At 50.9% G+C, this 23,465-nt stretch overlaps 3 protein-coding genes across 10 annotated transcripts; all 3 read right to left on the bottom strand.

Moving 5' to 3' along the window:
• Positions 1-1,641: 1,641 nt before the first annotated feature.
• Positions 1,642-4,470, bottom strand: C10H17orf49 (chromosome 10 C17orf49 homolog). 5 transcript variants are annotated; one of them, XM_052194491.1, is made up of 6 exons: positions 4,220-4,470; positions 3,967-4,061; positions 3,321-3,422; positions 2,452-2,639; positions 2,128-2,232; positions 1,642-1,902 (listed from the first exon to the last, which is right to left on the bottom strand). In XM_052194491.1, the coding sequence occupies exons 1-6, from the start codon at positions 4,238-4,240 to the stop codon at positions 1,838-1,840; spliced, it is 576 nt and encodes a 191-aa protein (XP_052050451.1). In that variant the 5' UTR covers positions 4,241-4,470; the 3' UTR covers positions 1,642-1,837. The 5 variants fall into 5 exon arrangements, with proteins under 5 accessions (XP_052050451.1, XP_052050452.1, XP_052050454.1 ...); XM_052194492.1 differs by having other exon boundaries at positions 1,642-1,898; XM_052194494.1 differs by lacking the exon at positions 2,128-2,232.
• An 86-nt stretch (positions 4,471-4,556) lies between these two features.
• On the bottom strand, positions 4,557-6,254 carry Rnasek (ribonuclease K). The gene is made up of 3 exons (XM_052194497.1): positions 6,076-6,254; positions 5,369-5,445; positions 4,557-4,893 (listed from the first exon to the last, which is right to left on the bottom strand). The coding sequence occupies exons 1-3, from the start codon at positions 6,151-6,153 to the stop codon at positions 4,752-4,754; spliced, it is 297 nt and encodes a 98-aa protein (XP_052050457.1). The 5' UTR covers positions 6,154-6,254; the 3' UTR covers positions 4,557-4,751.
• Positions 6,176-21,889, bottom strand: LOC127693548 (polyunsaturated fatty acid lipoxygenase ALOX12). Of its 4 annotated transcripts, XM_052194487.1 has the most exons (16): positions 21,647-21,888; positions 20,935-21,136; positions 19,741-19,822; positions 19,517-19,639; positions 19,303-19,406; positions 18,907-19,067; positions 17,315-17,458; positions 15,960-16,169; positions 12,977-13,063; positions 12,602-12,771; positions 11,955-12,076; positions 9,184-9,284; positions 8,893-9,063; positions 7,101-8,776; positions 6,524-6,921; positions 6,176-6,361 (listed from the first exon to the last, which is right to left on the bottom strand). In XM_052194487.1, exons 1-14 carry the CDS (start codon positions 21,779-21,781, stop codon positions 8,597-8,599), a joined length of 1,992 nt encoding a protein of 663 aa, XP_052050447.1. In that variant the 5' UTR covers positions 21,782-21,888; the 3' UTR covers positions 6,176-6,361; positions 6,524-6,921; positions 7,101-8,596. The 4 variants fall into 4 exon arrangements, with proteins under 4 accessions (XP_052050447.1, XP_052050448.1, XP_052050450.1 ...); XM_052194488.1 differs by lacking the exon at positions 12,977-13,063 and having other exon boundaries at positions 21,647-21,889; XM_052194490.1 differs by lacking the exons at positions 20,935-21,136; positions 21,647-21,888 and adding an exon at positions 20,790-20,893.
• Between the last annotated feature and the right edge of the window lie 1,576 nt (positions 21,890-23,465).

Genomic DNA, 23,465 nt, shown 5'->3' with positions numbered 1-23,465 from the left:
AGACATTAGGATAGTGTTCGAATTTATTTTATTTTTTTACCCTCACAAAAGCTTTGCTGGGATGGGAGCTGGGGGCAGCAGTTGTTTCTGGGGGTCCAGGAGGGCCCGAGGAGCAGGAGGTCTTGGCAGGCTTCATATAGATTCGGTAGTCTTGGGGAGGGTCTGGCATACTAGGGGGGCCTAAAAAGATTGCTTACACACACCATCTTAGATCTTTTGGTTGCTAAGAGTTTTGGGGGGTGTGTCGGAAGCTTGGTGGTACTAAAAGGTGGGATGAGACACGGGAGGTTAATATCTGGGCTTTACAGAGTTTTGTTTTGTTTTGAAATTTCCAGAAGGAACTTTTGCCTTCTGGGAGGTTCTTTTTCAAATCAAGTCTTGGACAGGAGTAAAGGGGTAAGGAAGGCCTAGGGTGGGGGTGGGGAAAGGCATGTTTGTCTCTGCTTAAACGTGGCTCGCTCTCAGGGGTGGGCCTGCCTGCCTGGGCCTGGTGAAGGGGCCAATGAATGCTGCTGTGTGGGTGGGACGTGTGTCTTGGGGACCATGAGGAATGAAAGCAGCATTGGGGGTGAATCCTTTGCCCTCTGGTCCAGATGAGCCTCTTCCTGGGCTCTGCTGCTCCCTTCCTCCCTGGCCTCCATTTCCTGCCTTTGGCCTCCATCTTGTGGCAGGCCCGGGGCCCAGGGCGACTTCCGGCCCCCCTCTCTCAACCGTGTTCCAGCCCCACCACCTCTGGACTGCCAACTCCCAACCCTGCTGTCCTTGGCCCTGTCTCTTCTAGCATTTCTCTTGGGTTCTGACCTAGGGAGGGAGGAATGGACACAGGAAGCCTTAGGGCCCTGCCTTTGTGGGAGGCAGTTTGTTGGTCTTCCCCAGTCATCCCCTATTTCCTCTGCCATACCCTAAGGATCCCCAGAGCTGAACTCCTCAGAGGTGAAGAATGCTCCAAGCTTACCACTGGACTCCTCTTCAGGGCCTGTCCTCCTGTTGCCTGCTGAGCTATCTTGGCTACATCCTTTGTTTGCCCAGTGTTTTGGGGGGACCATGTTTGCCATTCACACCTCTGTCACACTCTAGGAGGGGGTGGGGGAGGTCTTCGTGGCATGGTCTGTGCTGTCTTCTCTCGACACACCCCAGTCCTGCTCCCGCCCCAGCAGCACACTGTGGTTTGTACGGCACTGTGGCCACGTCCAAACCACACTGTGGTGTTAGAGCGAGGGTACGGGAAGCACCGCGGAGGCCTGGCCCTGGGAGGCCACCCTGGAGAAGCAACGCGAGTGCGCACACACACACACACACACACACACACACACACACACACACACACACGTCTAGGGTATTGTGATGAAGTTCTTGCTAGGTGAGACAGGAGCCACCGGGAAGAGCCCCTCCACAACCCCCAGGTCATCTGCTACTTGCTGTCAGACACCCTGGGAATGAGCTCTGGTCCCACAGAGCAAAGTGGAGTCTTTGTTGCCCACACCCAGCTCTCCTGGCTCTAGCAGCACAGAAATATTGGCGTGGGGAAGCGAGTCTGCCAGTATTGGCTGTGCTGCTCCAGGCAGGGTGGTGAGAGCTGCCGAGAAGGGGCCACGCCCGAGGGCGAAGGAGAGGATCGAACGGCAGCTGGCAGCACCATGCTGAGAGAATTTTTTTTTAATTATAATTTTCTGTATAAAAATGTCCATCAGACAGAAGTCAAAGGGGGAGGGCACGGTTGTCAGGAACGAGGGGGGCGGCTCCAGCAGCTCTCTGACCCTCTCTCAGGCAGTCCTTGCTTAGAGTCCCAGGGAATCCACAGGTCCAGGGTGAACAATGAGGGTCTGAGGTGGAAGGCTCAGCAGGAGAGGAGAGGAGCATCAGCAGAGGTGGAGAGAAGGCCAGAGTCCAGGGTCAGGCTGTCTGGAACAGGAAGTAAAATGGACGGCGATGGAGCAAGCGCGAAGGATTTTTCCAAGAAAACCCTCACCTCCTCAACCATCGCTGGGTCAGCTGACCCAATCCCCTGCGCTGAATCTTCCTTCTAAGGCCCCTGCACCAGGAGGGAGCTTCTGTAGGGACCCTCCCCTACCATCCAGGTGAGTGCTTTCCCCACCCCAGCCAGCGTGGGAGGAGGAGGACTCCTACCCTGGTCAAAGTTGAGTTTCTTGGCTGGAGGAGTTTCTCCTAGCCCTTCGACATCCACCAGGTCACTGTTGGCATCGGAGTCATTCAGAGCACTGAGTGTCACATCTGGGAGGGGCATAGGCTAGGTTCTAGGTTTCCCTGACTGCTGTCTTCCCCTCCTCCCGGTTTGCCAAAGCTTCATGCTCTCCACACCCCTCTACCCGCTTTGGAATCACCAGAGTACAGAAGAGAGGCCTCTCCATCTTTACCCCAGGCCCAGTTCTCTTACTGAATCTCAAGACAGGACCTTTAACCCCACCCTAGACAGCGACCCCACAGCCTCACCAGCCTTCTGTTTCTTTATGGGGGGGGCCCCAGCTTCAGGGACACCAGAGCTGCTGGGTGGAGGGGCGTTTGGAGGTGAGAGGACACTGGATGGCATCTTCTTGGGTCCTTTCTTGGGTGACTCAGTTGGAAGGGGAATGCCTGAGTCTTCATACACTTTCCGTTTCACAGTGGTCTTTATCTGAGCCCTGAAGATGAGAGAGCAGATTAGGGTGTCATCCGAGAAACTGAGGGGAGAGAGAAGGGGAGGGAATAAAGGGCCACCCTGAAGGAATTCTAGGAGTTCCTTCATAAGTATTCAGCTCAAGGCCCTAATTCCCGTGTAATAAGGGTCCTCCCCACATGTCCTCCTCCCCACACATCCCTTAAGAACCTTTGCATTCTCTTAGGGCTAATGAATGGATTACGATGAAAGGAGTCTCTGAACTGAGTGGTCAGAAAGGCCCTTTTCATGATCCTCTGGGAGTGATGTATGGATTTGTAGGGCCACCAGGTATGTTGTGGTGACATAAAGGTAGACTGAGGCTTTGTCATAGAACCTGACCAATTAATTAGTTCAGAATGAATCCCTGGACATGCTAGTCTCAAAGGATTTATATCAATAGTCAGGGAACTCTTATCATCAAACACACTCACTGAGTATCTGGGAACCATGAAAATAAAATTTTCTGCAGGCCCTAGTGACCATTGCATTTCCTGTACTTCCGACCAACTGCCACAATTAGGGTCTTTCAGTCTTCAAGGAAACGCAAACAAAACTAGGAACAAAGTAGGAGAGATGCTAGGCTGGGAGTTCTGAGAAAGAACAATGGGTAAGGAGAAAGAAAGTTGCCCGCCCTCCCCTTTCTCTGCCAGCCACCCTCCCTCACACTGTCCGTTCCTTGATGACACAGCTGATGTGATTAAGATCGTCCCCAAATCGCTTCACAGCAGCCCTCAGCATCTCTATCTCCGTCTCCGTCCACTTGGCACTGTCGGAAGGGGAGAAGGGTGATAGCAAAAAACGGAAGAGGCACGTGTGGAACCAGCCCACAGGCTATTCCGTCCACAGCCAGCAGCCTCTTTCCCCCTAGTCTCTAGGGGCACCTTTCAAAGATTCATAAAAAGGACCTTCTTTTTAAAAAGCCCTGGGGACAAACCACTAGCCACATGAAATTGCATCCAGGGTCACTTGAAAACGTCGCTTCATCATGTAACAGTTTCCATAAACAGCCCACGGAAACCAATGCAACAAGTAGGGGCCTTACAAACAGAACCCTTGAAAGATGTGTGGCAGCAGTTTGAGGGAATCCACAAGGCTTGGGGTAGGTAGCAGACAGTATGACGGTTTGCAGCGGAGGGCTGTGGACTCAGTAGTATCTTTACCTGTCATTCACTAATTTAACAATTAACACCTACACTACACTTGGCTAGGCACAGAGAAATTAATACATTTCCCTGCTCTAGAGGGTCGTGTCTGTGACTGAGTCCAAGCGTCTGCCGTCGGCGTCCAGGTCCCAGGCTGGTCTCACGTACCCGGCTGGGGAAGAGTCCGATACTGGATGCAGCTGCATCGTCAACTCCCCGAGCTTCGTGAAGGCGGCGCCGGCCGCGGAGAAGATCTCTCCAACCTGGGGGCGGAGCAGCATTACGGGGGGCCGGCACCGCGCCGTCCCACCCCAGCCTCGGATCCGCCCGCCCCCCGCCCAGCGCGCACCAGCCGGGAGCCAGGCAGGGGGCCCACCCTCCCGTGGCCGCCAGGGAGCGCAGTCCGCGAGGGAGGTCGAACCTTGGTGGACGCTGACGTCATGGCCCCGCGCACCTCCTCACGGAGACGCTCCGCCGCCACCACCACGCGAGCTGGAAACCACGGAGAGCCCGGCAGCCTGCCGCTCTCGCTCCCGCGCAGGAAGTCCCGCCCTTCTTGCAGCCGATTGGCTGAGACCCGACCTCTCCCCAGTCACTCAAGTTGTCTCGCTGCGCCGAGGCAGACGGAGTGGAAGACGTCGCTTCACTTCCGGCTGGCTTCATTCCACTTCCGCCGGAGGGTCTGGACTCCTCGCTGAGGCCGGTCTCAGTCCTTCAAGCCCAGGCCCGCCCCCTCCCTGAAAGCACAGACACCAAGCTCAGGAGAACCGCTTCTTTTTATTGTAGTTCAGAACAGGGCGCGGTCACCCCCGGTCCCCTCCAGGGCAGCAGTTTTGCAGAGCCAGGGATGACAGTCAGGGTAACAGTCCCCAAGGGCGCCAGAGGAGTGGGACGACGGTCTGAGGAGTCTTTAAATAGAGGAGGGGAGTGGGGAGGGCGAGTCGGACTGCGCTCTAGCGCACCATGTATTCCTTGCGCTTGTTGAGCCGAACTTGGCAGAAGGAGAAGCCTCCGAGGAGGAGGTAGAGGCCCGCGGCGATGAAGCAGTTGTAGCTGACTTGCTCGTACAGGTCGTATATGTTCTGAGGGCCGTTCCTGAAGGTGGCGAGTGAGCAGGGACATGTCAGCCACTCAGAGCATCCAACACGCACGCTCTACGCACCGGACCCCACGCTAAGGCGCTCTGCCTTCTAGGCGTGCGAGCGAGCATCAGGCCAGATGCGTTCTATCCCGGTATCCACTTTACAGAGGTAGGCTAAGGAGCAGGCGGGCCACGGCTGAGCTGGTGGGCTTGGGGTGGCCGCGGGAACCCGGCTTGCGAGACTGCCAAGTACCTCTCCCCCTCTCTGTGTGTCTGTCTGTCTGTCTGTCTGTCTCTCATGCTGGGGATTGAAACCAGGACCCTGCGTGTTACCACCCAGCTACTGTGTAGACAGCAGCCCTCTTCTTGAAGTCCCCGAGCTAGGGCCATAAATGTCCAGTCTTCAGAAGCATCCTCCACACAACCCCCCAAACCATGCCTACTACTTCTCATCTACGCCCCAACTCGCCCAAGCCCCGGATCACTTACTCAAAATCTTTCTCCGTGAAGGGGACGTCCTCAATTAACACAGCAGAATGGACATTGAAAAATATCCCGAGCATTATCTGGAAGAGTAAGGAAATGGTGGGCTGTCACAGTCTTACCTTACTCCAGTGGAGGCTCCCTAGGCTCCTCCCATGGCTCGTGTTGGCCAGAGATGGACTAGAAGGGGCTGGGAGCAGGGTGGTTGGATCTGGATCCGGACTCGGCCTTCGGGAACGGGGCGAGGCAGGTCACTGGGAAGAGTGACTGGGTATTAAGGAGGTTTATAGCAAACAGCTCTCCAAGACGCGTCACCATCACGGGAGCAGACGGAAGAGATGGGGGAAACAGCACTTCATATTTGTGGAAGTGGCGGCCGTTGGAGCCCTGGGGGAGCACGGCCTCAGCTACGCTTTTCGGGGCAAACACACTTCCCCCTCGCCTCCAACTCACGCAAGACTCAGGGACCTCGCGCCTGTTTACCTTGAGGGGTCCGCACATTTGCCGGAGCGGGCTCCCATCCCCGGGGTCCTGCCCCAGCACCCTTCCGCTCCAGCTCCCCAGCTGGTCCTGAGTTCCGTCGCGTTTTCCAGCGGCTACTTAGCCCCTCATCAGTCTGCTGCCTCCTAAGGCCTGCGGGTTCCTCGTGTCCCAGCCCTTCAACCCCAGAGCCCCTCAGACCCGTTCCGATTCTCGCGGGTTAGTCCCCTCACCAACATGATCACTCCCCAGGCGCTGAGGACGATGCCACAGGCGGCCAGCTTAGGCCCACAGCACAGGAGCGACGCCATGGAGGAAGGAGGGAGGGAGGGAGGGATCGCTAGAGACAGAGCGGAGCGCGGCGCAGAGGCAGGGAGAGGGAACCCTGGAGACGCTGGGACGGGAGCAGGATTTGGGGACTTGCGCGGCGCCGAGCGACGGGGAGGCGTGGCCTCGGGCGCGGACCACTCCGAGGGGTGACTCCCAGAACCGAACGCTGTGACGGGTGGTAGGCCAAGCCTGGGGAGGGGAGACACAGTGTCTGAAACAAGCAGAAACCCTACAAGTCCTCCTTGAACCGGGTGGCAGGGCCGTGAGTGGTGCAGAACTAGGGTCTGAGCGTTCTCGCCCGTCGCCTACCCCGGCTTGGAATGGAAGGAGCAGGCTTCTCACATGACCTACTTTGGCAGATCACGTGACCAGGAACCAGCTGTAACGCGTTGTCAGGAAAGAGGCCACAAAACTGTTGAGTAGCGTTAGGGATGTTCCGTCAGGTCGAGAAGCTTGGGGTCGTCTGGATCCTCACATACCTTCTTAGTCTTGGGTGGTCTTCTGTGATGGGGAGACGGTAAGCGAGTCCGGGAGATTCGATAGGCGGGCACATCGCTTCTAGCCAGGGCTCCCTTTAGAAAGATGCTTTGACACTTTGGAAAGAAAAAGGAGGAGTCCCCTCCTCAGGCCAAGCATCCTGCTTTGAGGAATGCTTTTAAATAGTTGACTTCGTGATGCCGGAAATGCTTCACTTGAAATTCAGTATCGTTATAAATGTCACATGAAGGAAAGTGGCCTTGCTAAGTGAACTGGAGAGAGGAGAAAAGAACAGAGGTATTTGCTGTTGCTTCTTTCTCCACAAAAGAAGCTGCTGCTATGTTGAGTAAGACAGGACACAAGCTATGACTTGGCCACTGTTCCAGTGCTGTAAGGAGACACCATGATCACGGCAACTCTTATAAAACAAAGGATTTAATTGGGGGCTTACCTAAAGTTTCAGAAACGTAGTTCATTATCATGGTGGGGGGAGCGAGCGTGGCAGCATACACAACATGGCCTGGAGCAGCACCCGAGGGCTAAATCCTGTTTTGGAGGTGGGAGGTAGGACTGATGCATGGGGTTTTGAAACCTCAAAGCCCACCGCTAGTGACACACCTCCTCCAACAAGGCCACACTTCCTAGCCCTTGTAATCCTTTCAAAGGATTCCATTGCTGTTGACCAAGCATTCACCTACATGATCCTGTGGTGCCATTCTCATCCAAAGCCCCAGATGTAAAAATAAGACTAGGCCTTCCTCTCCCAACACAGAAATTTGGTAACTCCACTAGTGAGAAACATTTGTAGTATTTGGGGGTAGAGATGTTTAAAAAAACACTCCCACCCGTCTAGGGCTGGGGTTCTAGCTTAGGGCCAGTGATGAAAAAGAATTTTGCACTGAGATTGGCATGCCCATCCTAGTAAGCACAGCATCCACAGAATATTTTAATCTCAAGACCTCCGCACCAGACAGGAACATGGTCATGGACTGGAAGCTTGTGCCACGTTTTTCTGTTTATTTTGTGGATATTGTTCTTAAAATGGTTGGGAAGAGAACTTGTGAAGCACACGGTCGTAGCTGGATGCGAGTGAGCTGGAAGTGTAGTCTTGAAACAGGGTTTCCTGCCTCTCTTGTTTGTGACTGTTAGGGAAGGAAGCAATTTGGTGAGATGGTTTTTATTTGGGGCCAGTAATACCTTTATTTAGAACTATTCCAGGGTATGTGTTCAGAATGGGAAAGTGGAGAGGAAGAGGCTGGAATTTACACATTGACCATCAAGCATGAGGTCTGGTTCCTGGCAAAGGAGAATTAGCCAAAGTGGTCGATTCTATCCAGAAATACACTTTTCCTCTCCTCAGCCAGGGCTCTTGGATGTTTTGAAAACTGGGTTTGGGGCCTGAGGCTTGTATGAAGTTAGACCAAATCTAACCTGAAATCGTGCTTAGTACTTTTGTTTTTGTACCTTGTTTTATTTTGTTTTGTTTGATGTGGTCTCAACAAACCGGGTGTCCTGGAGCTCACTCTGTAGGCTCAAGAGATCTGTAGAACTCGAGGTTGGCTGCATCTGCCTGCCATGATTAGAGGCGTGCACCACCATACCTGGCTTCGTTTTTTTGTTTTTAAATGGCTGGACAAGTCCAAAGACTACCTGGTGACATGTGATGTTCACATCTCAGTGTCCACACCTAAAGTTTTATTGGAACATAGTCACACACTAGTAGTATAGTGAGAGAGCTAAGTAATTGTGGTAGAAAGTGGGTGGACCTCCAAAGACTAAACTGTTCCTCTTAACAGCAAAACATTTAGTGCCCTGTAGTAGGATACTGATGTGGAGTATTTAGAAGAGAAGTTAGAGTCTCTGCAGCAGATATAAGGAGGCACAGAATCAAGTGGGTCGTGGCAGTTCTGGAGATGATGGAGTCTTCTGGGTCCCAGCAGCTCTGCCTTAGATGGTGATACTGTTCTCTATGCGGCTGGGCTTGAGGTACTCATAGGGCAGGTCAAGTTGCTCATTCCGGGCTGTAATCTCTTTCTCCAAGTTTTCCAAATCTGCTTGAAATTGGCTGAGCACAACTTTGGTCCTTGGGTCTGAGAAATATTTTTCTTTGTGGCGTCCTAGAGGTACCTGAGAAAGGAAGGATCATTCAGGCTCCAATCAGAAGACAGAACTCCTGATGTCCAGCCCCTTGCACTGACACGGTTCCCCCAGTTGTTCCTTCCCACTCCGTGATCCTCACTCACCATGTCTGGCTGGAGGCGACCCAGGTGCCATGTGATGGTCATCTGAAGACAGGACTTCTGAATATCAGGTAGCGACCCCATCACGGTCTCCATCGTCACATCATCCTTGTTGGTAGGTGGGGGCATCCTCATTGTGCATGGAGCATTAGGTACCCAACGATACCAGTCCAGCTGCAGAAAGAAGCCGAGGCTTTAGAACCCAGGCACTAGGATTTGAATCCCCACCTCTGCCTTGGCTTTCCCAAGTCTCAGACACTTGCTTTCCCGGCCTGGGCCTTCAGCTCTCCATACCTGACCCTGGTTGATGGCAGCATGCTGGGATGTGCACGTGAAGACACACATGGTGAGGAAATGGCAGAGCTGAGCCCGGGTCTGGAAGGAGACAGGGAATCCTGGACAGGGAAAGAACAAGATTTAAGGAGAAAAGAAATAAAGATGGTTTGATGGGTCTGTATTTTAAATGATGTGTATTTTTTTATATAGATATATTTGTATCAGACAAGGGTTTCAATACCAGCCTCATCGCTTATATCTTGGTTACTTTAGACCAATTACCTAACCTCTCCACATTCTAGTTTTTCCATCTACACAATGGATGTAGTGGTGCATGCATGTAGCCCCAGTTCAGGCAGGAAAATTGTGAGTGCTGGCCAGCCCAGCCTGCACCATTGTATGGGGCCACATAGTGAGGTCTTGTCTTGAAAGAAAGAAAGAAAGAAAGAAAGAAAGAAAGAAAGAAAGAAAGAAAGAAAGAAAGAAAGAAAGAAAGAAAGGAAGGAAGGAAGGAAGGAAGGAAGGAAGGAAGACATCAAAAAGTTTAAACAGGGAGCTGGCTGGGGAGATGGCTCAGTGGTTAAGAGCACTGATTGTTCTTCCAAAGGTCCTGAATTCAATTCCCAGCAACTACATGGTGTCTCACAAACACCTGAAAAGGGATCTGATGCCCTCTTCTGGTATGTCTGGAAACAGCTACAGTGTACTCATATACATAAAATAAATAAATCTTAAAATTTTAAATAGTACTCAACAAATATAGATATTGTTCTTATGGAAGGATTAGGGGCTGGGTGATCAGTTATTCCTAGTCAATGAAGAATTTCATGACTCTATTTCTAGACAGTCTCTGTTGTAAAATGAAGAGTAAGAGACAACCTGTTACATGCCTGTAACCCCAGCACTTGGGGGATTGGGGCAGGAAGAGCATGGAGCCAACTTTATTTTACAGTGCATGTGGGAGCTTTGAGTTGAGTGGTATATATGTAACTATGCCCATTTTCTAGATAGGAAAATCAAAGACTGGGGAGATTAAACTGCTAGTCAAGGTTACCCTGTGCAGGGAAAGCAGGGGCTGGCTTTGAACTCAGGTTCCTGGCTGCTATTCTATTACCCATTTTAATTTCAGCATACTTCCTGTAAGTCCATCAGGAAAATCAGGCAAAAATGAGCCCTTCAGGAGAGAAGAACGGAGCGAGGAGGGGCTGAGAAGCTATTTGTGGGCGTTAAAAGTCAACACTTCTGGTGTTGAGTGTTTGCTTGTGTTTCCAACCCCAAGTTAGTGTTTTGAAATCATCCACTAGTGTGGAGGTGAAGAGTCTTTGGAATGTTATAAGGTCATGAGGGTGGAGCTCTCATGAGTGATGGCACTGTCCTTATGAGAGAGGATGTGGTGCCATGAAAGTCACCTGTGCAACCTGGAAGAGTGTCCCCCAGAGCCCAAACGTGCTGGCACCCGACCTCGGTCTTTCAGCCCCCAGAACGGTGAGAAACACACCTCCCATGCTTAAGCCTGTCTCACTTCATTATTTCAATACAAATGGACTAAGACACTGAATATTTATCGTAAATTTCAGATGTAGATACTGCTTGAGGAGACGGCCAGGGAGAAGAGTCTTTTTGAACACATTAAGCCTAAGTGTCAGGACCGAGAAACACTAGAGAAAGCTTGGTCCTCGAAAGGTTGGGGCCATGAATCCTTTGCTTTCTCAAGGAGACGATCTCTCCAGGGTGCAGATGTCCCTGCATTGCGGTGTCTAGTCATGATGGTCCCCCCAGTGCCATAAAGAAGCGGTGGATGGGATGCCAGCTGGTTGTTGTGATGGTTTGTATATGCTTCACCCAGGAAGTGGCACTATTAGGAGGTGTAGCCTTGCTGGAGTGGGCGTGTCACTGTGGGCGTGGGCTTTAAGACCATAGTCCTAGCTGCCTGGAAGTGAGTATTCTGCTAGCAGCCTTCAGATGAAGATGTAAAACTCTCACTTCCTCCTGCACCATGCCTGCCTGGATGCTGCCATGTTCCCTCCATGTTCAAGGACTCAACCTCGGAACATGTAAGCCAGCCCCAATTAAATGTTGTCCTTATGAGTTGCCTTGGTCATGGTATCTGTTCACAGTAGTAAACCCCTAACTAAGACAGTAGTTCCACTTGAATGTGGAAGGGACTTCGAAGCCAGAGGGGGGAGACCCTATGTTTAGATAACCCACGAAGGGCTAGTTCTTTCAGTAGGTAAAGGAGGAAATGGATAGAAATTGACTGGAAATAGAGGTTGCACCCTCACTACTGGTAGGGGAAGTGGACATCAAAGGCCAGAGAACCCCAAGGATCAGGGCACTGAATTCAGATTTGAGCATGCAGATATCATTGAAATGGCACCTAGAAATGACCTTGCAGTCTGGCCTCTGTGTGTGGACAGTAACAGGCAGGAGGAAAACAGATAGCCATGGTGGGACCTGAAGGGCTTTGCGGGGGAATTTTGCCCATTTATGTCTTCAGGCAGGGAACCATGAGTGCAAGACCTCAGCAGGGACTGGGCAGGGCTCACTGGCTGTGGCTCTGGACTGGTTGAGCCTCGTGCTATGGCATGTAATGGACATGAGTGAGGGGCAGGTCTCCGTATGAGGACAACATGGGTATACGGGATGCTCCTGGATGTTTGGAGGCATGGCAGATGCTTTCATGAGTAGAAGGGACAGTGTGGTTGGGGGGGGCGGGTTCTGTCCCTGAGGTCTGGGGAGCGACACTTGCTGGGATCCTGTCTGGGCACCATCTCTGGAACAGATCTTACCTCTGTCCTGGGCATGGCACAGCCCCACCTCAGTGATCTCCCGACACCAGGCCTGCAGCTCTGGGTCTCCCCTCACAATATCATCACTCTGGTAGAAGAGATGGACCATCCCCTTCACATACCTGCCCAGAGAAGGAAGCCGAGCTGAGAGAAGGCTCCTGCCTCTCACCGCTGCACCCCTGCTCCTCTCAATGCTGCACCCCTGCTCTGTGGCCGCCTCTTATCTGGCTCTCACTGTGCCTGGGCCAGACCCTACCAGACTTGTGTTTCGAGGTTTTAATTCTCATTTAAAAATTCAATTAGTTTATTACAGTATTGGGGTCAAAATGAAGGCCTTGCTCAGACTAAACAAGCATCCTGTGGTTTACACCCAGGGCTTGGGTATATTGATGTAAGGAAAAGAAATAAAAGTTAGTAATTTTCTGAGTCTACACCTGCTAGTCACTCCTAACAAAAGTGACTCCTCCAGATCCCCCAGCCTCCCCTCTGACAGCCCTCATCTGGGTCCCGCACCTACTCTGGTCTCTGTTTTTAAACCTTACAACTGATTCCACCTGGTCCTTAAATTTCTCTCTCTGGAGAGGTGCTTTTTGCCCCCACCCAGATTTCATCCATTTCCCTTGAGTCACCGGTTCCCTCGCACTCACCTAGCAGTGACTTCCCAGAGCCGTAAAGCATCCTGAGCGTAGAGAGCACTTGGGATCCTCAGCAGGCCTCGGTTAGCCAGATCATCAGGAGGACAGAGAGAGTGGTAAGTCAGCTGAGCCACTGCCCGAGTGAGCAGCTGAACATGGCCGCCTCCACCTGTGCTCACTACCTGGGACAGGAGAGTTGACAAGTCTTGATGGATGGAAGCTGGGGTAGAGAACCAGGGCTCTGGGGCTCAGAGGTGGAGTTTTCAGATCTATGTCATGTATATGGAGGGATGGGACTCATAGGTCAAGGCCAGAGACTTTCATGGGCATTAGCCTGGCATCCCCAAGTGTTGAGATCATCAGCAGGTGGCTCCATATCTCTTTTACCTGATCAAATATTCCTCCATCAGAGATGAGCTGGGTCCGGCTTCGAGTGTTAATTTCCATAGTGTAACGGATGTGTGGAACTAGGAGCTGGGGGGCGGGAATGAAAGGGGGCTGTACTCGAGACCTTCCTTGTAGGATCTGACACCAAGGCAACACCCAACACCAAGCATGATGTCCCCCTGTCCTCTGGGTGCTTTCTTTCAGGCTGAACCCCTTGACAAGATGGTCTCTTGCTTCTTCAATCACTTATTCATATTCTCTAAACTCCTCAGGAGTTGCCTTCTAGAGCCGATTGTGACCAGGATTTCAACCCACACCTTACCACTCAGACACTTGGCCAAGATAATTACTGTCTAATCTGCAGAACCCTCATCTACCAACAGGGGGCAAGAGGTTCTTATCTGGGGAAGCAGTAGCAATGTGTATGCAGATGTAGGTGATCTGTGAAGTGTTTTGTCCACAGAAAGGATCCCTATTACTGTTTGTTATTCAGTCCCTTCTACCTTGAGTGGGGGTGTCTTTTAGGGGCTCTCAGCCACTTTTGATTTTCTTTTTTTTTTAAATATTTATTTTATGTGTGTGAGTACACCGTAGTTGTCTTCAGACACACCAGAAGAGGGCATTTGATGCCATTACAGATGGTTGTGAGCCACCATGTGGTTGCTGGGAATTGAACTCAAGACCTCTGGAAGAGCAGTCAGTGCTCTTAACCGCTGAGCCATCTCTCCAGCCCCATTTTTTATTTTGTATTCTATCATTTATATCCACATAGCTTAAGTTAGCCTGTATATTCCTTACCAAAACTGTACCGCCAGTCTTTGGTTATTTGACTCTTGTGTTTCTTCAGGAGTGCCTGGAGGGGAGGGTATATGAAGCTGTCTGCTTACACAGCAGAGGTGTTGCCACCCATCCTGTCCCCAGCCTTGCTGGCACTGTTGGCCTCCCCTCTCCTTCTCCTCGGCTGTTACGAAATGCCACCTCATTCTCTTTCGCTTCCTTCTGTCCTCTTTTTTACACAGTTAATATTCATGCTTCATCTAATCTTGGTGTTTATCTGAATTGTTTATGCCTCACAGAGGAGTGACTCAGTACTCTCTCTGATTTTGAGATATCAAAGCAGTTCACACTGGTCTAAGGCAGTTCGCCCCAAGCCCGAATGAGGAGAAAAGACGCCTGGGAACAACCCCTAACAACGATTTCTAGAACTTTCTGGATAGCGTTTAGACATTTTAGTATGTGTCACATTATAATTTATGTCATTTATCCTTTAACAAACCTACCAGAGACCTGACATCATTTATAAATGTGCACATCTAGGCTGGAGATGTATGTAGCTCAGTTGGCAAAATGCTTGGATAGCATATATAAAGCCTCCAGGTTCAATTCCCGGCACCCCGTAAGCTGGGTGTGGTAGTGCACACCTCTAACCCAAGCATGTGGGAGATGGACTCAGGGGATCAGAGACGTTTAAGGAAATCTTTGGTTATAAAGAATTTGAGGCAAACCTGGGCTTTATGAGTCCGTTGTCCCAAAACAAAACAGAAAAGTGGATATTTGGAAAATATCCAGGTGAGATTTGAAATTTAGACTGTGACAATAGTAAAGTTCATAGAGTGAACAATAAGGAGGCCCTTGGGACATTTGCACATTTGGCTCTCCTTTATGTCCTGTGATATGAAGCAGTTTGCCATGGGGTGTAGTTGTTGGGGTGGGTGGATACAGGAGGAGGCTGAGCCAGAAAGGAAGATTCCCTGTGTGATAGAGGCTTTAACTATACACGTCAGCCAGAAGACACAGATGCAGGTGGCCTCACACAGTCAACAAAATCCAAGATACTATTTATTTTTGGATTTGTTTTTTTCTTTTCTTTTTTTCTTTTTTTTTCTCCCCGAGACAGGGCTTCTCTGTGTAGCCCTGGCTGTCCTGGAACTCACTCTGTAGACCAGGCTGGCCTCAAACTCAGAAATCCGCCTGCCTCTGCCTCCCAGAGTGCTGGGATTACAGGCGTGCGCCACCACCGCCCAGCTCCAAGACTATTAATCAGACTGTTACCCAAAGGGCTAATTCCAAAGGGGTCACAGCTACATTGGCCAGGCCTGGGCAGTCAGATGGAAGTATCCAGCTGGAGTGATTTAATTGTTCTTGCCACACACCTCACTTAGATACCCTGCCAGCCAGCGCTTTACACACCCTGCAGCTAGAACCCCACACCTCCTTTGTCCCTCGAGCTAGCTCTGACCATCACTTTTTTTTTTCTTTTAAAGAAGCTTTCACCAATTTTGTGATCTCTGGCATATTCTCTGCACGTGAAATGTCATCAAGATTTCTCAGATCTTTTCATTTTTATTATTGTTTTATTTGCTTTGGAGTGTGTGGGGGAATGCGTATGTCGTGGTGCCCGTGTGGAAGCTGGAGGAAGCTGGTTCCCTCCCCTCTCCCTCCTCCCTCCACCACACTGCCCGGGCTACAGATGTGCCACTACATTTGGATTTCACAGGGGTGCCGGGATGCACTCAGGGTCTCACGCTTGAGCAGCAGACCCTTCATCCACTGGCTCCTCCTCGTCCTCCACTGCTTCTTAGCCACTTGTCTTCCTGGCTAAACACTAAATCTTCTAAGGTAGGAACAACCCCCCGCCCCCACCATCTAACAATATTCCCACTATGTTGTAAACCCGTTGTGAGATTGCCAGATACTTGGGAATTTCAGAGATCTCACTTACAATTGTCCCAAAGATACGTTAAAATTCCAAGGTGCTGATACTGTTTTCGATCCCCAACTTCTCACTCACAGATTGCTATGAGAATTTTTGATGTTGTATCTACCTCCTTTGAATTGGGGGAGTGGTAGAGACAGGTGGATTCCAGGGACTTGCTGGCCAGCCAGTCTAGACAAAATGTGAGCTCCAGGTCCAGATAGATACTCTATCTCCAAATAGCTCATTTGGGACTAAGGGCGACAGGACAAGGGGTCAAGTCTGTACCTTGAAGATAGGGTGCAGTCCTGGGAGGCACCTCATGGTGGCAACAGCAATGACCTCAGCCACGAGGTGAGTGTTCAGCAAATGGAATTGGAGCTCCTGCAGTTGGAAATCTGCATTTCGGACCCAGATCTTAGCTAAGAGCCAGGCGAGTGGAGGATCTGAGGGCAGGAACAGTGTTGGAGCTGGGGAGCTAGGGTTGGGAGGCTGAATCTGGGAGAAAGAGAAATTGAGTAGTTACTGAACTCCACTCCGGGAATGACAGTAGTCACAGGTCCTGGGGAAGTGGATGAGTGAGCAGAACCGTTTCCCTCCAGCTTACACCAAGTAGAAGGGATGAGAACCCTGTCACTCTGCTTCCCTAGCTATAGCGTCATAGTGGGCAGGCCAGATGCTAGAGATGGGGGGCAGGGAGTCCAGAAAGGGGCTCCTAGGAATGGTGTGGGAAATATAGTGGTGCTCCGAGCTCAAGCAATGAGGGAGAAAGCAAAGGCTGGCTGGATGTGAGCTGCTGTGGTGTGCAACACTTTAACCCTTAGGAAGCAAAGGCAGGTGGGTCTCTGGGTTCAAGGCCAGCCTGGTTTACATGGTGAATTCCAGGCCAGCCAAGACTACACAGCGAGACCCCATCTCAAAGGACAACAGAAACAAAAGAAAGAGGGATGTGTGAGACTATTGAGGTGCTCGCCAATGGTTGATGGAAGCAATGGGTGAAGAGACAGTCAGGTGACAGCGGGTGTTCAGAAGCAGAGGACACCAAGGGATTGGCCGTGGCTACTTAGTTTCCAAATTAATTTGGAACTTGTAAAGAAAGCACTTTCTTAGATTCCACTTCAGATACACTGAACCAGAAAGTCTTGGGGTAGGACTTAACAGACTTCCTTTCCCTTTCTGCCCCACCCAGGGCCTTGTGCATGTGGGGTAAGAGCTACAGCCCCAGTGCATAAGCCTGTGTTTTTATCAAGCACTAGAGGTGATTCAGATGCACACCGGCATTTGAGAGCTGCTGATACTGGGATGAGGGCTTGAGAGGCTATTGGCTTTTGTTTGTTTTAAGATCTTACTGTGTCACTCAGGCTGGGCTGAAACTTGTCATGTATCCTTGGATAGTCTTGAACTCAAAATCCTCCTGCCTCCAGAGTATTGGGATTATGGGTGTGCACCACTACTGCCAGCTGCTTTGGTGACTCACGAATGAGCACTTTCATTTGGGTTAGTCAGGAGGACTGGACAGTGAAATGAGGGTAGGTCTCAGTAGAGATAGGGCCCAGGAGCCAAGCACCCAGAAAGTGGGTTTCTGGATGCAGAGGGTTAAGTAACAGAACAGCATCAGGAATGAGATTCCTAGGAAGCCTTACTTGGATAGCCATGGGCAGCAGCTTCCCACCGGGGTCCATCCTCAGCATGACAAGAGGAGCAGCCAGGTACTGTTGTTCTCCTCGGATCACATTAGCTGGAATTCCATCCAGCAGGATAAAGTCAGCTTCAAACAGGGATCCATTCTGGAGAAAGGAATGCATCCATTCTTAGAGTTCAAAGTTCACACCCAGAGGGACCAAGGGTAAGGCCTTTACAGACATTCCCATCCTTCCTCTTGCAGAGCTATTGTACCAGCTAGGTCTAGTTCTTCTAATCTTAAATCAAAACCAAACCAAACCCAGCCTAATGAGATCCTGCATGTATCTTGGGTGGGGATACAAGTAGATCTGGGTACAGAATAGGCCCGCTCAATCCAGTTTGCATCACAGGCACTATCAACCTGGTGTACTGGCTGGTTTTGGGTCAACTTGACACAAGCAGGAGTTATCACAGAGAAAAGAGCTTTAGTGGAGGAAATGCCTACAAGAGATCCAGCTATGGGGCATTTTCTCAATTAGTGATCAAGGTGGGAGGGCCCCTTGTGGGTGGTGCCATCCCTGGACTGGTAGTGTTGGGTTCTATAAGGAAGCAATGGTGGCGCACGCCTGTAATCCCAGTACTCTGGGAGGCAGAGGCAGGTGGATTTCTGAGTTCGAGGCCAGCCTGGTCTACAGAGTGAGTTCCAGGACAGCCAGGGCTACACAGAGAAACCCTGTCTCAAAAAAACAAAACAAAACAAAAAAAAAAAAACAAGAAGAAGAAGAAGAAGAAGAAGAAGAAGAAGAAGAAGAAGAAGAAGAAGAAGAAGAAGAAGAAGAAGAAGAAGAAAAGAGAGAGAGAGAGAAAGAAAGAAAGAAAGCTGAGCAAGCCAGTAAGGAACATCCCTCCATGGCCTCTGCATCAGCTCCTGCTTTCCCTCTACACTGTATGAGTTCCAGTCCTGACTTCCTTTGGTGATCAACAGCAATGTGGAAGTGTAAGCTGAATAAACCCTTTCCTCCCCAACTTGCTTCTTGGTCATGATGTTTGTGCAGGAATAGAAGCCCTGACTAAGATACTCAGTTTCCAGATGGCCAGTCCCCCGCCTTATCCTTCCTAAGTAGTCTCTCTGCTCTCAGCTTCTACCACCTCAGCAATCCCCCATCAGCTCTGTAAGAACCTCGCCTACCCTGAGGAATAATCTACTGAGCATCCAGAGCTTCCACTGCTCCTGAATACAGTGTGCACAGGGTCACCCTCCTGGTGGCCACACCCCAAACTCTCATTTCTAAACATTTCCCAGAAAACCTTCAGTATCTCCCTGCCACAGCACAGGCTTTTCCTTTACATCTGCCAAGGTCACTGGAGTCCAAAAAAAAAAAAAAAAAAAAAAAAAAAGTCTGCAAGAATGTCATTGTTTCAACTTAGGTCTCTGGACCCAGCCGGTGCCCTAGGAATCCATCCTCTTTCCCTGTTCATACAGGAGTTCCCTGTAGCTTTTACACAGTGCCGTTTTCAGGGCACCCAGAGCTGCCTCCTTTTCCATTGTCTCAACCTAATGAGGTCTCACACACTAGAAACAAGAGAATAATGGTGGGCAGGAGGAAGGTACCTTGAGTTCTTTCTCCAACTGAGCTTGAAGCTCCTCTGTCCCAGAGGGCAGTACCAGTCTGGAGGGCAGAGAAGTAGAGCGTCTCAACAGCATGGGGTTGGCACCATTGAGAAACTGGTAACCAAAGAGGTCATCGTCCTGCCAACACCGGTGAACCTTCTCTGGGATGGGGATGTGGGTAGGAGACACAGAAAGGACCAGATTTACTACGTTTCAATGTTTCTGTTCTTCGAATTGACCCTCAGGGATTTAAACTATCCCTTGCCCAGCCAGCCCATTTTTATTTTTATCGTTTTCGAGGCCTCTGGTATAATATATCTTAATTTGGCAAGGACCCATGGGGACCATGGATTGTAATGAAGAGGGGCCACTGGGAGGTTACAGGAAGCCACTGACCAGCCAAGACACTCTTCTGGCCCCAGAAGATCTGATCAAAGTCTTCCAGACGGTCCCAGCTTCTCAGGAAGGTATAGACACGTTTGAGGCCCATTTCCAGAACCCTAGGATGGGTGTTAAGACGTGAACCCCTCACCTGACCCTCAGCTCCTCACTGTATACCTCCAGGCTTGCATCTCCCAGCCCCCATCCCATGAGCATCGATCCTCATTACCCCGCCTTCAGCGTCCATTCAAAGTCCAATCTCTTCTCCTCGTGGAATCTCATATTTGGAGGCAGGTCATCCTTACAGTCGGCTGCTATTGTCTGAGGTAAGCCTTCCTTCCAGGTGGCCCAGCTACAAGTTGGGGAGAACACTTCAGAGAGAGTGTTGAGATCGGCGATGGGTGGGGCGCAGGGAAAGTGGGGGCAGTAGGGAGGCCTGTGGGTAGACATTACCAGTACGTCTGTTGCCTTTCTTTTAGTTCCTTTTCTCTGTGCTTCTGAAAGACATCCGAGGCATTGTCTCCTGCCAGGCGGGCTGGGGAAAGTCACAATTAGCTATACATCTTGTCTGGCTTGAGCACTCTTCTACTTATCCCCTACTCTCTCCTTGTAGCCAGAGTCCATGTTTTCTGCTGAGTTCTGTTGTCTTTTATCTCTAGCCTTGCCTGATCCTGGGACACATTCATCCGGTTCTTGCAGGTTTGAGCTCACAATTTCACTTATGTCAATCCACATGTTTCCCTTCCAGACAAGAATCCCATATCTGCCCTGCTTCCCTATTCCTTAAGCTCACAATCTCCTACCTGACTCTATTACATCAATATCTAAAGTGGGGGGTGAGGTGGGGGGAGAATCATGCTAATTAAGGTGATGAAATCTTCGTCACCCACACCACACCTATAGCTACTTGTTGCTTTAGCTAATCTCACACCCTAAACTTCATCTGTTCAACCTCAGCTGTTCATTCATTGCCTGGCTTCGCCTCCGGAGCTGATCACCACTCTACAGCTACCAACTTGTCCTGGGTGCCACCCCAGTGAGATCCACCTGTCTCCAAGCGTCCCTGCCCTTACCACCCTGGCTTTCACTTGCCTCTGTACATCTCTTTCTCTTGTTTCCCATGGTAAAAATGTGAGGTTTTCCAGCTCTTTCGAATGCCCTCCTCTGCCAGTTGGTCCCCACTATCCATCCAATCAAATCAGCTGGACATCGGCCCTTCCTCGCTGCCCACTGCTCACTGGCCAGTTCTTGTTCTGTGAGCTGTCATCTGTCCCTGTCCTCATTGCTTCTGAATCTCAGAACTACTGTTTTGTTTGTTTGTTTGGTTTTGTTTTTGCTTCTCCGCTTGTGTCCCCCTCCCCCTCCTTGTGTTCCCTCCCCATGACCTACTTCCTATCTAGGAAAATAGAGTCTCCAGATCTCTTACTTCCCTCTTTAATTCATTTGCAATATCACTTATTCAGGGAAACCCTTGGGAAATTTATAACCTCTCGTTTCCTCACCCGTGCCCTAGAAACTCACTGCCCATCCCTTCCTTCTCCGTGTTCTTTCCCTCTCTTCTTTAGCCCCGTTCCTCCATGCCATCGCCGCCAGCACTGCCCTTTCCCGCTTGGTCTACTTCTCCAGGACAGGACGCTGCCTGCTCACCGGTCCCCTCCGGCAGGCTCAGGATCCCCTCTCCCTGCACCCAGCGATAGCAGGGAAACACGGCCTCTGCGCTCGTCCCGGGTCCCTGAACTGTGATGAGGTTGCAGAACCAGGCGTCGTCCACAACTGTGTGCTGTTTGTGCAGTTTCACAAACTGCAGCGGCCCCAAGTCCTCGGGAACGTCGAAGTCAAACTCTTCCTCCTGCAGGGACCACACTTACTAGAAGGGATTGGGAGAAGCCTTTTGGTGGCCGCGCCTCTCCCTTTTGTGGAGCCTCGGTTTACCGCAGCCGTCAAAGAACACACCTCGCCCCTGCTCTCCTTTCCTCTTTCACCCCTAACCTGTCTGGCGGGTCTAAGGTGTCCCATTTCTGAGGGAAGACCAGAGTCTACAGCGCATTGAGCAGCGATTTGAGTAGATGATGACGGTCTCATCCCGTTCGCGAGCTCCCACCACACTGGGACTTGGAGGAGCTTCGACTGACCACAAGTCCTGCATTTATATCGGCTCTGAGGCTATGAATGCAGGACTCAGAGGCGGCCTGGGCCGGGGTCTGGGAAAGGAGACCACCCCGGACCCGTAGTCGACATCACCCCTGGGGTCCCACCTCCACAAAACTCCATCGCCGTCTACTGTCCTAGCCTCCTGTCCCCTTGCCAGCCTCCTACTCCCTGCTAGGACACTAGAGGGCCCCAGCTCTTGCCCACTGACCTTGCCCCGCGCTGGCCGCAGCTGCAGCTCCAGTTTTGCCTCCCGATGCGCCCCAACCAGCCACAGACGCACTAGGTTGAGGGATCCCGAGAAGAGCCAGGCCCCGGTGACCACTCGGATGCGGTAGCGGCCCATGGCGCCCTCTGGCCTCTCAGGAGGCGATCCAAGTCAAGTTCAATTCGAAGACCGCCCAGGGCCACCGTCGCCTCAGGGCCAGGTCCAAGACTTTAAAAAGATGCATCTGTGTCCCCGCCCTCACAACTCCTAGGCATTCCCAAGTCCCCGCCCCAGACTAGCCTGAACTTGCTAGCCCAGCCCAAGAGCAGGCTTTGGGAGACAGCTGTGCCTCTGGATCAGCCAGTGTGAGAAACCAAAGGGGCTCTGGCTGGAGGCTTGGGGATGGGACGGGAAGGCTTAGAGCTTATATATGGCAGCGGAGTCTAGACTTACAGAGGATCCCTAGTGCAAGAGCGTCCCGGCTCTTCCCAAGGTCTCTGGGCTTTTAGGGAACTTGCAAAGGGGTCGAAACGATTTTTCAAATAGAGGAGAGAAACGTGTCCTTTCTGGGCTGAGAGGAATGCTTGTAGCAGGTAAGCCTAGGAGTGTCTGGGGGATGCCCAGCTGCTAGACTATCTGTGGTCCCCAAACATGCCCAGTCCCTGCTCTGTACTGCTTTTGAAATCACCCCTTAAATAACCCCCCAGGGATTCCCAGGCCCCCTTGAGCCTGTTTCCAGGCTTAGAACCCCACCCCTCCCTTCCCCCCACCATCATAGTCTCTCACATTCACCTGAACATCAAGACTTTAAGACTTCCTTTAAAAAAAAAAGATTTACTTATTTATTTTATGTATGTAAGTACACTGTCACTGTCTTAAACACACCAGAAGAGGTCACTGGATCCCATCACAGATGGTTGTGAGCCACCACCATATGGTTTCTGGGAACTGAACTCAAAGCCTTTGGAAGAGCGGTCAGTGCTCTTAACCGCTGAGCCATCTCTCCAGTTCCGACTTTAAGACTTCAAGTATACAAAATGTCATGGGTCACACCTGTTGCAGGAAATATTATTAAAAGATTATTAAAATATTAAAGCAGCATGTTCCGGCATCTGTACCTCTGTCCCAGTGGCCTGGCTGGCCATGCACTGTCGGGCAATGGCTGACCTGGCTTGTTCGTTTGTTTGTTTTTTCTCTACTCTTTTTTAAAAATTTATTATTTGTTTTTAAATTTATTTATATTTCAAGTTTTATTCCCTTTCCAAGTTTCCCCCCTCCTGGAAGCCTCTCCTGCCTCTATGAGGGTGTTGGCCGACCTGTTTGTATCTGGTGGAAACTCTCTGGTCTGGAGCTCCTGAAACATCTCCACCCAGCTCGATAGGTTCCCACTGCAGGTTGCTGCCACACCAAACCCTCGCTTCAAATCCCCCACGGCCTTTGTGGAGCACCTCAGGCGAACCCGCAATTTGCCGCTGTACCTTTCTCTCTTGAACCCGGATGAGCCACCTCGTGAAGGAAAACACACCACAAACTTAGTTCAGAAATGACAGAAACTCAATTGCTGGGCACAGCAACTAAAATCCTAATCTTGTAAGCCATATTAAATCTAAATCCTCCGTCGGTGAATCCTGACAAATCCGCCACTGGGAGACACCCGTAGCAGTCCGGGTATGAGGGTGCAGTATAGAATCAGTTACACGCCCAGCAGGTATGGGTGGGTTTCGAGTGTTTATTTCTTCCAGGTAAGGAGAGTGAGTGAAACTTTCTTTAGTGGATCCCAGGTTGGATTTTCTTCCCAAGTTATCTCCTGGCCTTGAGTCCT

The sequence above is a fragment of the Apodemus sylvaticus genome, chromosome 10 (genome assembly GCF_947179515.1).
Source record: "Apodemus sylvaticus chromosome 10, mApoSyl1.1, whole genome shotgun sequence".
Lineage (NCBI taxonomy): Eukaryota > Metazoa > Chordata > Mammalia > Rodentia > Muridae > Apodemus > Apodemus sylvaticus.
This window is presented reverse-complemented; position numbering and strand designations above follow the sequence as displayed.